The 13,599-nt window shown below is 38.6% G+C and overlaps 1 protein-coding gene across 3 annotated transcripts in view; it reads left to right on the top strand.

Moving 5' to 3' along the window:
- cadm2b (cell adhesion molecule 2b) overlaps positions 1 to 13,599 on the top strand; it is a 361,274-nt gene that overhangs the window by 282,980 nt on the left and 64,695 nt on the right. For all 3 annotated transcript variants that reach the window (XM_034293120.1, XM_034293119.1, XM_034293116.1), the window contains one exon: positions 7,280 to 7,432. In XM_034293120.1, the coding sequence (XP_034149011.1) occupies positions 7,280 to 7,432 (153 nt within the window). The remainder of the gene's footprint in view (positions 1 to 7,279; positions 7,433 to 13,599) is intronic.

Raw genomic sequence — 13,599 nt, 5'->3', positions numbered from 1 at the left:
AACTTGCCATCGTCCACATGGATAGACAGTGTATCAGCTAGCTAGCAGATGGTACATATATAATATTTGTCATCTTAAGAAGTAAAATTATATTTACAATCTTGAAAATAATGACAACATTATTCCTTTATGAAATATACAATAAATGAGGCCAGAGGATCCAGAGTCAGCGTTCCCGAAGTAAGGCCCTGAGACCAGCCCATAAACCCCATATGTTTTGTTCTGAGGGGTTGGGGTGGCTTTTGGGGTGGTGGGAGGTAGAGCCCCTGCAGCCCTGGGAGCAAGAGTATATGGAGTCGTTGGAGGAGGAACACGAGGTACTCCTGCCACCACACTCATGGGGGCTCTGGAGAGAGCCCCTGCAGCCTTGGGAGAATGAAGTAGAGGCACTTCTGCCTTCTATGCTCTGAGACCGGGTGCTTGCACAATGAAATTCTTGTGACATGGCACCCGACATCTACGTAGTGAGAGTTAAGAAGGAGAGTATATATGCAAAAATATAGACGGACAAAAATTAAATTATAAAATAAAGCAAAAATATACATTACACTGTAATCTAGCAGCAGTTTAAAGAAAATAGGTCTGTAAACTAGCAGCAATCTGGGTAGTTTTATTGAACATTTAGATATGGTAAGTATTGCAGTAATATACAACACAGTGTAAACTAGCAGAAATTGGTAGAGTTATTGAATATTTTAAATACATATACATGCTCCTTGAAACAACCACACTGTCTTTTTCCAGAGCAGCCTGTATTTCTCCTGAGGTTACCTGTGGGTTTTTCTTTGTATCCCAAACAATACTTTTGGCTTAAATCATTCTTGGTCTACCTGACCTGGGCTTGGTATCGAGAGATCCCTGAATTTCCCACTTCTTAATAAGTGATTGCACAGTACTGACTGGCTTTTACAAGGCTTTGGATAACTTTTTATATTATTTTCCACCTTTATAAAGTTCCATTACCTTGTTATGCAGGTCTTTTGACAGTTATTTTCTGCTCCCCATGGCTCAGTTTCTAGCCTGCTCAGGGCATCCATATGAGAGCTAACAAACACATTGACTATTTATACACAGACACTAATTGCAATTTAAAAAGCCACAGGTGTGGGAAATTCACCTTTAATTGCCATTTTCACCTGTGTGTGTCACCTTGTGTGTCTGTAACAAGGCCAAACATTCAAGGATATGTAAACTTTCGATCAGGGCCATTTGGGTGATTTCTGTTATCATTACGATTTAAAAAGGAGCCAAACAACTATGTGATAATAAATGTCTTCATATGATCACTATCCTTATATAAAAGACAGTTTTTTGCATGATCAGTTTTCAAAATCAATGCACAATTTCACAATTTTTGCACAGTCAGGGTGGTTTGAGGCTGAGTAGTGAGGTGATTGGTTGGTGGTGATGTGGTCTGGGGGGTTTGAAGCTGAGTGGAGTGAGGTGATTGGTCGGTGGTGATGTGGTCAGGGAGATGTGAGGCTAAGATGGCACCATGTTGTTAACAAAAAGGTTATTTCAAACCTGTCATCTCTGACAGTGTTATTAGCATGCACACCTGTGTACACACTCACACCCGCAACCTACAAATACACAAAAACACACACACACACACACACACCTATATAGACACAAACTTTGGTCAGAGAGGTCACGTGACTTTTGTCAACTATCGTCCAGTGTTCAACACTCATCATTAAAGCCTACTGGTCCAGGAGAGCTCAGGGACTGACCATAATGTACATACTATCCTCCTTTACTGGCCCTAATGGAACCCTGTTCCCTATCTGCTACATTAATTGAACCCTACTCCCTATTTACTACAATAATGGAACCCTACTCCCTATCTACTATATTAATGGAACCCTACTCTCTATTTGCTACATTAATGAAACCCTACTCCCTATCTGCTACATTAATTGAACCCTACTCCATATTTACTACAATAATGGAACCCTACTCCCTATCTACTACATTAATGGAACCCTACTCCCTATCTACTACATTAATGGAACCCTACTCCCTATCTGCTACATTAATGGAACCCTGTTCCCTATCTGCTATATTAATGGAACCCTATTCCCTATCTGCTACATTAATTGAACCCTATTCCCTATCTGCTATATTAATGGAACCCTATTCCCTATCTATTACACTATTGTAACCATGTTCCCTATCTGCTACATTAATTTAACCCTACTCCCTATTTACAACAATAATGGAACCCTACTTGTGATCTGCAGCGGAGCAGCTGTTGTACCAGGCAGTAATGCAGCCTGAGAGGATGCTCCCAATGGTGCACCTGTAGAAGTTGGTGAGAGTTTTTATAGAAATTACATATTTCTTGAGTCTCCTCAGGAAGTATAGTAATTTTTTGGCCGTTTTCACTGCTGAGTTCGCTTGTCTGGACCAAGTGAGGTCATCTTTGATGAACACACGGAGAAACTTGAATTCAGAGACTCTCCACTTTAGCTACAGTCATTGTTTCAGAAATGTTGGGCAGAATGAGAACATTCAAAGGACATTTAATTTAGTTTTTGTAATGTTATGATCTTTATGTTGTGAGAATGGTCCCAGTTTGCTGGGTAGCCTTTCATGCTGAACTGCTTCTGGTCTGTCAGATTTGCATTGGTCTCCCCCGATGTAGAACTTAATAGTAATTGAGAGAATATTGAGAGTTGGTAATAAGGAACTTGGATAGCTCTTTAGGCGTTCAGAGTTATTCTGGTATTTCAATTAAGAAGTGAAATAACCAAAGTCAGATTTGAAGAAAGCTGCATCATTAGAGTCATTAATGTCTTTGTAATCTCTTAATTTGTCCTGTGTGTTTAAATGACTACGATTATCAAACTTTCAAACTAATCATGCAAAGCAATTACCTTCTATATACAATAGGTCACTTCGGACAGCGTTCTGTTCCATCTCTTGTGAGCTGACCAGGACCGTATGGATGTTTAAGGGGGCCATAAAGGATCCAGTCCTATTTTTGTAGCTTTTGTCTTCATTACCCAGTCATTACCATTATTACTATCATAATAACTATATAATACTATCATCATTACACCATTATCCAGATATTACCATTATACATACTGTATAATGCTATCATCATCATACAATTATTCAGTCATTACTATCATATACATACTGTATAATACTCTCATCTTCACACCATTACCCAGTCATTACCATTATTACCATCATAATAACTGTATAATACTATCTTCATTACACCATTATCCAGATATTACATTATACATACTGTATAATGCTATCATCATCACACAATAATTCAGTCATTACTATCATATACATACTGTATAATGCTATCATCATCACACAATTATTCAGTCATTACTATCATATATATACTGTATAATACTCTCATCTTCCCACCATTACCCAGTCATTACCATTATTACCATTATAATAACTGTATAATACTATCTTCATTACACCATTATCCAGATATTACCATTATACATACTGTTTAATGCTAACATCATCACACAATTATTCAGTCATTACTATCATATATATACTCTATAATACTCTCATCTTCACACCATTACCCAGTCATTACCATTATTACCATCATAATAACTGTATAATACTATCCTCATTACACCATTATCCAGATATTACCATTATACATACTGTATAATGCTATCATCATCATACAATTATTCACTCATTACTATCATATACATACTGTATAATGCTATCATCATCACACAATTATTCAGTCATTACTATCATATATACTGTATAATACTCTCATCTTCCCACCATTACCCAGTCATTACCATTATTACCATCATAATAACTGTATAATACTATCCTCATTACACCATTATCCAGATATTACCATTATACATACTGTATAATGCTATCATCATCATACAATTATTCACTCATTACTATCATATACATACTGTATAATGCTATCATCATCACACAATTATTCAGTCATTACTATCATATATATATATACTGTATAATACTCTCATCTTCAAACCATTACCCAGTAACAGTGTTCTAGATGTGGCTTGTCTATTCAGTAATGTTCTTACACACAGAGACATAACGTGATGAAGCCATATGGTCATGTTTTAACACTAATCTAACAAAGACCAGACTGCCCGTTCAGTAGCCATGTCCTTGGCTGTCTTCTGTAAATGTAATTTATACCAAATATTACTTAGGCTCATTTGGAAAATGTTTGTTTGACCAATACATGCCATGTCTACTGACTCTTAAATATTTTCAGGATAATTACAATTATTAATATCTTTGAAGATATACAAAAATACCTATGCACTACATAATTAATCTGCTTATTATTCAAGTCAGTTGTATATCTTCAAAAAATAACAAGTTACAAGTTAACGTGATTTCTCCATTAGATTTGATCAGATTAGATTCAACTATGTTTCTATGGAGACTAGTGAGACAATTGGTATGAGGAGATATGTTGATGAAAGGTGTGGTGGTGATAGGTTGGTGGTGATGCTGTCAGGGTGGTTTGAGGCTGAGTAGTGAGGTGATTGGTTGGTGGTGATGCTGTCAGGGTGGTTTGAGGCTGAGTAGTGAGGTGATTGGTTGGTGGTGGTGATGCTGTCAGGGTGGTTTGAGGCTGAGTAGTGAGGTGATTGGTTGGTGGTGGTGATGCTGTCACGGTGGTTTGAGGTTGAGTAGTGAGGTGATTGGTTGGTGGTGATGCTGTCAGGGTGGTTTGAGGCTGAGTAGTGAGGTAATTGGTTGGTGGTGATGCTGTCAGGGTGGTTTGAGGTTGAGTAGTGAGGTGATTGGTTGGTGGTGATGCTGTCAGGGTGGTTTGAGGTTGAGTAGTGAGGTGATTGGTTGGTGGTGGTGATGCTGTCAGGGTGGTTTGAGGCTGAGTAGTGAGGTGATTGGTTGGTGGTGATGCTGTCAGGGTGGTTTGAGGCTGAGTAGTGAGGTGATTGGTTGGTGGTGGTGATGCTGTCACGGTGGTTTGAGGCTGAGTAGTGAGGTGATTGGTTGGTGGTGGTGATGCTGTCAGGGTGGTTTGAGGCTGAGTAGTGAGGTGATTGGTTGGTGGTGGGGATGCTGTCAGGGTGGTTTGAGGCTGAGTAGTGAGGTGATTGGTTGGTGGTGATGCTGTCAGGGTGGTTTGAGGCTGAATAGTGAGGTGATTGGTTGGTGGTGGTGATGCTGTCACGGTGGTTTGAGGCTGAGTAGTGAGGTGATTGGTTGGTGGTGGTGATGCTGTCAGGGTGGTTTGAGGCTGAGTAGTGAGGTGATTGGTTGGTGGTGGGGATGCTGTCAGGGTGGTTTGAGGCTGAGTAGTGAGGTGATTGGTTGGTGGTGGGGATGCTGTCAGGGTGGTTTTTAGGCTGAGTAGTGAGGTGATTGTTTGGTGGTGATGCTGTCAGGGTGGTTTGAGGCTGAGTAGTGAGGTGATTGGTTGGTGGTGATGTGGTCTGGGGGGTTTGAGGCTGAGTGGAGTGAGGTGATTGGTCGGTGGTGATGTGGTCAGGGAGATGTTGGCTAAGATGGCACCATGTTGTTAACAAAAAGGTTATTTCAAACCTGTCATCTCAAGGTCAAGGTCAAGGATACTTTATTGTCCCCGAGGGGCAATTATTTGTACAGCCAGCAGAAAAAAACACAAAAACACAACACACATACACCATAGTGACAGTGTTATTAGCATGCACACCTGTGTACACACTCACACCCGCAACCTACAAATACACAAAAACACACACACACACACACCTATATAGACACAAACTTTGGTCAGAGAGGTCACGTGACTTTTGTCAACTATCGTCCAGTGTTCAACACTCATCATTAAAGCCTACTGGTCCAGGAGAGCTCAGGGACTGACCATAATGTACATACTATCCTCCTTTACTGGCCCTAATGGAACCCTGTTCCCTATCTGCTACATTAATTGAACCCTACTCCCTATTTACTACAATAATGGAACCCTACTCCCTATCTACTATATTAATGGAACCCTACTCTCTATTTGCTACATTAATGAAACCCTACTCCCTATCTGCTACATTAATGGAACCCTACTCCCTATCTGCTACATTAATGGAACCCTGTTCCCTATCTGCTACAATAATGGAACCCTACTCCCTATCTACTATATTAATGGAACCCTACTCTCTATTTGCTACATTAATGAAACCCTACTCCCTATCTGCTACATTAATGGAACCCTACTCCCTATCTGCTACATTAATGGAACCCTGTTCCCTATCTGCTATATTAATAGAACCCTATTCCCTATCTATTACACTATTGTAACCATGTTCCATATCTGCTAATGGAACCATATTCCCTATATAGTATACTAATGGAACCCTTTTACTTATCTACTACCATAATGGAACTATATTCCTTATCTACTGCACTAATGGAACTATATTCCCTATCTTCTATACTCATAGAACTCTTTGTTTTATCTACTAAACAATAGGAATCATATTTCCTATCTACTAAACTAATGGAACACTATTCCCTATATAGTACACTAAAGGAAACATATTCACTATATAGTACACTAAAGGAAACATATTCCCTATATAGTACACTAAAGGAAACATATTCCCTATATAGTACACTAAAGGAAACATATTCCTTATATAGTACACTAAAGGTAACATATTCTCTATATAGTACACTAAAGGAAACATATTCCCTATATAGTACACTAAAGGAAACATATTCTCTATATAGTACACTAAAGGAAACATATTCCCTATATAGTACACTAAAGGAAACATATTCTCTATATAGTACACTAAAGGAAACATATTCCCTATATAGTATACTAATGGAACCCTTTTACTTATCTACTACCATAATGGAATTATATTCCTTATCTTCTATACTCATAGAACTCTTTGTTTTATCTACTAAACTATAGGAATCATATTTCCTATCTACTACACTAATGGAACACTATTCCCTATATAGTACACTAAAGGAAACATATTCACTATAAAGTACACTAAAGGAAACATATTCCCTATATAGTACACTAAAGGAAACATATTCCCTATATAGTACACTAAAGGAAACATATTCCCTATATAGTACACTAAAGGAAACATATTCCCTATATAGTACACTAAAGGAAACATTCTCTATATAGTACACTAAAGGAAACATATTCCCTATATAGTCTAGTACACTAGTTTAACAGGGGCCTAGAGATTATTGACTCTTCCTCTGAATTCAGTAGGATCATTTAACTGTCTGTGTCTATGTTCCCCAGCGCTTAGGGACAACCGGATCGAGCTAGTTCGGGCATCATTGGCAGAGCTTACCATTAGCATCAGCGACATCAGCCTATCAGATGAGGGACAGTACACCTGCTCTCTGTTCACCATGCCTGTCAAGACGTCCAAGGCATTCCTTACAGTATTGGGTGAGTAGAATGTGTATACGTTTGTGTGTGTGGTGCACTTGTAAATGAACATTTTGAGACCAGATGTCCCTACAAGGTTTTTATGGCCGCACTCCAATATCAAAGCATTTGATTTCTTTCTTAAGTTTCAGATAAAATGTACATTGTGTCTGGCACGGCAGGCATAACAGCCTAACCCTCCAGGAAATGCTGTCTAATTAGCAGTACTAACTAATGACCAACATACTTCATGAATTCTCCAAGGTTGAAGGATATTGAATAAAAGCCTGTAGGAGGGCATAGCTCTTCAGGATAACAGCTAGCCAACCTTATGCTAAAACAAGGGGCTTGCAGCAAAGTTGACCTGCGTATTATCTGCAGGTGACTGCTGTATTTGTTAACAAGCTACCATCAGGAAATTAATTAGGGATTTCATACAAATTAACCATGGTTGCAATGCACTGCAGATTCAAAGACATTTTTGTCAGACCCTGTAAGTGGAGCTGGCAAAGAACAACGAATGTCTCTGACTGACTGACTGACTGCCCATTGTTAAAGAGCATAGTGGTTAGAGATGCTGACTGCCACACAAGAGACCAGGTATTGAATCCGGCCAGGGAGAAAACAATTTTAGTTGAGGATAAACTAAAACTTCACTGGCTACAAGCCAGGTACATATAGTAAGCCCAAAGTAAAACAGTTTATGGTTATGTTGCGATGGACAAACTGCTTGAAGTGTTGGTCTGTGTGTCTTGAAACATTGCTCTCTCACTCAGGAAGAGCAGGTTATAGTGAGGGCAACAAAACATGTTGCTCTCTCCCAACTAATGCGCTTGATCGAACTTCGTGAAGAAAAATATTAACTATGTGAAAAACTACCAACAAAATATATTATGTTGATTGACAAACAAGTAGACTAGTATAGACATTTTTCCCACCACCAATGATCTTAGAGGTGTATACAGACAATTGGTCTTTTCATTTCTGTTCTTCTTCTGTCTATTTTTATATCCAAATTAGTAATATTTATTTTTCCTTATTAATAATACATTTATATTTTCAATTCAAATAGATAAAACCATTAACATTTTAATCTACTTTAGTTGGAAACTAAACATTATCCTACAACCATAGGAGGAAATCCCAGGGACATGACCCCCCCATCCCGGGGAAAACTATGATTTGTCCCAACCAATATATCACTGTAAACATAACTAAGTAATTACAATAAAATTAATAATACACAATGAAAGCATTTGTGCTGATTATAGACACGTAATAGCGCGTTTTTAAATATCAAAAGTTTGCGACCCCCTCCCTTTGCCTCACAATGGTTTGATCCACTGCCCCCAACCCCCTTATCTACATGTGAACCAACTATATTAGCATTATTTGAACTTTTAAATGCATGCATACCCATACCGCCCCACTCACACTATATTGGACAGTGCCGACCACAGCACTGCGATCCGTCATAGTCACTGGGAACCACAAACTGGAACAAATACACTATATGGCCACACCTATATGAGCTTGTTGGACATCTCATTTCAAAACCATGGGCATTAATATGGAGTTGGCCCTCACTTTTCATCTCTGTGGGAATTTGTTCCCGTTCAGCCAAAAGAACATTTGTGTGGTCAGGCACTAATGTTAGACCTGGCTCGCAATCACTGTTCAAATTCATCCCAAAGGTGTTCAGTGGGTTTGAGGTCAAGGCTCTGTGCAGGCCACTCAAATTCCTCCACACCAACCTTTTCAAACTGTGTCTTTACGGACCCCATATTGTGCACATGGGCACTGTCATGCTGGAACAGGATAGGGTCTAGCCCAAACTGTTGCCACAAAGTTGGAAGCACACAGTTTTCTAAATGGAGTGTCTATTTGCACCCAGGTGAGAATAGTCACACGCCAGCTAATCAGCTATTTACACCCACCTAAATAAATGATGCAACACGTGACGGACAGCTACGTGCATCAACGGCAGCAGACACCAAAGTATACTGGTCACTTGTGCTGACCGCACACTCCTTAGGGCAATAGGTAGGGTGTCTCGTGAGTGTCTCATGAGCTCTAGGTTGTGAGTTCGATTCTCACAGGGGGTATTGCTTTTATTGCATTTTGTTGTACCTTACTTGTTCAATTACAATAAGGTTAAAAAAATACAAAAGTTGGTAGTCAGGTGCCTCAATGGTTGCAGGTGCCAAAGGAGGATTCAAATGAAAAAGGCTACATTAAACACAAAATATAACCTTTTCAACAATGTTGTGTTTTCTCGCTCTTTGTATAATTAAACAAAAATTATCCAATGTGCAAAATTCTATGGTTAGCTATGCCCAGCTATTTTAGCAAATGTTAGACGTTAGCCAAGTCATTTAGCAAACGTTAGCCAGCAATGATGAAGGCATACAGTGATTTTGCTAACTAGTAGCGTTAGTGCTAGCTAGCCAGCTCTAACAGGCTACATGCTAGGGCAAAATGTGAAATTTTCTAATCACCTGCCGTTAATCAAAATACAGGCTGTAGTAATAAACCTGAAACTTACTGATGAATGAAGTCATTACCTCACCAAATCATAAGGTGTTTACCATGTAATAGTCAAAGTAAACGTAGATCGATGCAAATAGTATTGGGGTGTGATTAGTTTTAGTATTTACACTCATGGGTAAGAATTTTCTACCATTATATACACCTGGGTGTAAATAGATACATGGGCTTTTTACACCCCGGGTGCAAATATCATTGTTGGCTACGGACACCTGGGTGCAAATAGCATTGTTGGCTATGGACACCTGGGTGCCTTTGTATCCTGTAGCAATAAGATGACTCTTCACTGGAATTAAGGGACCTAGCCCAAACCCTGTAACACAGCCCCAGACCATTATCCCACCTCCACCAAACTTTACAGTCGGCAATATGCATTCCAGTAAGTAGCGTTCTCCGGGCGTCCATCAGACTGCCAGATAGTGAACTATGATTCATCACTCCACAGAACACGTTTCCTCTGCTCCAGAGTCCAGTGGCAGCGGGCTTTACACCACTCCAGCCGATGCTTGGCATTGCGCGTCTTGATGTGTGGCTTACATACAGCTGTTCGGCCATGGATATCCATTTCAGGAAGCTCCCAACACACAGTTCTTGTGCTGATGTTGCTTCCAGAGGCAGTTTGGAACTCTGTGGTGAGTGATGCAACAGATGATAGATTTTCACATGCTTCAGCACTCAATGCCCCTGCTTTGGGAGTTTGCGTGGTCTACCTCTTTGTGGCTGTGCTGTTGTTACTCCTTGATGCTTCCTCTTCACAATTACAGCGCTTACAATTGACCGGGGCAATTACATTTATTTTTCAACAATGTTTTGAAGCAATGGAAAACATGAATACAACACAAATAATAGAATAGGTTAACACATCCTTAGATTTTGGGTTATGTTCAGATAAAAAGTATATTAGGGTCGAAATTTCACAGTCTGACTTGTGGCAAATGTGGCATCCTATTACAGTTCCGCGTTTAAAGTCAATGAGCTCTTCAGTACGACCCATTGTACTGCTAATGTTTGTCTATGGAGATTTTTTGAATATGTGCTGGATCTTATGCACCTGAGAGTAATGGGTGTGGCTCAAACACCTGAACTCAATAATTAGAAGGGGTATCCACATACTTTTGGCCATATAGTGTACATTAACGAGTTGCTTGTAACAAAATAATTTCACCGTCTGTACTAGTTACAAAAATTAAACCTTTCTCATACCCTTTTTCTCAAAAAATGGGTTTATCTTCTGTTAATATGAAATAATATTATTTTCTGTAATATCTGATTCTGGTTCTACTGGTGTGTAGTGTATTACTGGAATTGTAACCAACTCTTTATAGATAAATTTTAAAAGGTGGAAGTTTTAAAGTGTTCCATAATCTATACATTTAAAATGACATTTTAATGTGTGCCATGGCAAACAGACCCCTTGGATGAACCTCTGTTTATTAGCCTGCTTAAAAACCATTTGGGTTTTAGATATACTGTAGTTTTGGTATAATATAGGCTTTCAGAGATTTATTTAAATCCCTAATATTTAATGATTAAATTCCTCACAAGTCATATTTGTTCTATAAATATGCCATCTGTTTTACAATTCCAAATAAACTCAAATAAATGTTGTTCACATTACTTAAAAACGCATTATCTGGGTGTGGTTGGTGACATGAATAAATAAGGGATTTGTGAGATCACCAGAGGTTGTTCAAGGCAACTTAAAAGTTATTAGTTGGATGTAGTCCTTTCCTAGGCTTCAGTATCCTATCTACTTTCCTAAGCTTCAGTATCTTATGTACTTTCCTAGGCTTCAGTATCCTATCCACTTTCCTTGGCTTCAGTATCATATCTACTGTGACAATGTTTCTATCAAAGGTAGTAGTGTAAACTTTTTTGGTATGTGTGAACCAAGAACATCTACTTCAACGGCAGAGTTGGGGAGTAACCGATTACAAGTAATCCTTTACATGTAATGGATTACAGAATAACAGAAATCTGTTACCTTACCAACTAAAATATTGTAATCGGATTACAGATACTTTTGGGGGGAAAAATGGAACATTTGGATTACTTCATTTGAAAAAGAATAGGTGCGCAAAATAATTTACACAAGATGCATGTTTGATTTTTTATTTAATGTATTAAAAACATCCTTATTTGGAGCAAATTACAATTGCGTGCCTCAGTTGAGTGTGATCATCATGCGCGCAAAGGTGGGTGCGCAGAAACAGATAAGTGACCGATGAAGCACTAGTTTAATATTCTCCGGTTTTGGTTGGTTGGATGGCTGTTAAAAACGGAGTATATCCACGATAATATAAACCGACCCATACAAAATGCGATTCACTTATATACTCGACGCATCTTTCTCAGAACAATGATAGGCGATAGGCCTGGTGTTATATATTTTTCAAGTTTCAAGGTTTATTTGTGAAATGCACCAAACAACACAACCGGGAAGAGTTGCACTGAAAAACTCAAGAAAGGATTTGTTTAGAAGATTAGGCAACTATTTGTTAGAGAGCTGTAACATAGCGCTGCCTTAAAGATAAAACATTCTAAGGAATTTATCACGATATTTGAGGAAAAAAGGGGCTGGGAAGCACACTGCCAAAGGATGATGATTTGCATTTGATGCAACCACCTCAACACCGTCCATACAGGTAAGCCAAATGATTCTGCTTCCTTTGCATCTTAGAAAATTGTGTTAATTGGTTACTATCAGCTGCTGACGACATTGACTTTAAGCTAAGAGTGCAGGTGTATAATCACAGTTTATTTAATTCATTTACGTTTTGAAAATCCATCGCTGGTTGCCCTATTAATCATAGGTTACCTTTGCGTGGGAAAAACGTGTTTGTGTGCTGGTGTTCACGATTGCAAACGTGTATTCGCGTGCCTGGGGTTTCTGCAACATTTTGAAAATGTTGGCGGTCATGGAGCAAAACCTCAGACTACTGCACATTGAGTGTACGCGTGAAAAGCTACGGATATCCATATTTTTATAATAATAATGTCAATACCCTTTTCGGCAAATTTACATTTATTTTTCAACAATGTTTTGAAGCAATGGAAAACATGAATACAACACAAATAATAGAATAGGTTAACACATCCTTAGATTTTGGGTTATGTTCAGATAAAAAGTCAGATTCTGGAAGAACAAGGGTTATTTGATTAATTGGAATGATTAAATATCTGACAGACCTTTAGTGTGTAATGTAGAGATGTAGCCCAATCATATTGAAGTAGAATGCAATTGTTTAGAAACCCTTTCATAAGGTATGATGCAAATTACATTTTTGGCCAGCTATGCAAAGGTGTTCAATTGGTTATAGGCTATTCTTATTTGTTTTTTAATGCCTCTTAATATGGAAGTAATCTAAAAGTAATTCAGAGTAGTCGGATTACGTTATTGAGTTTGAGTAATCAAAAAGTGACGTTACTGATTACAAATGTGAACCGGTAACTTGTAACTGTAACGAATTACATTTAAAAAGTAACCTGCCCAACCCCGTTCATCGGCCCATTTAACAGGAAGACCACATAGTTTAAATATTTTTTATGATTTTTTATGATCCAACAACTAATACAGTGCACTTTATAATTGGGTTTTAATCCAGAGAGATTGGAAAAGGACTTTAGGTCCTCAATGAGTG

The sequence above is a fragment of the Esox lucius genome, chromosome 1 (assembly GCF_011004845.1).
Source record: "Esox lucius isolate fEsoLuc1 chromosome 1, fEsoLuc1.pri, whole genome shotgun sequence".
Taxonomy (NCBI): Eukaryota; Metazoa; Chordata; class Actinopteri; order Esociformes; family Esocidae; genus Esox; species Esox lucius.
Note: the sequence above shows the minus strand (reverse complement) of the source record. Positions and strands in the feature narration are given on the sequence as shown.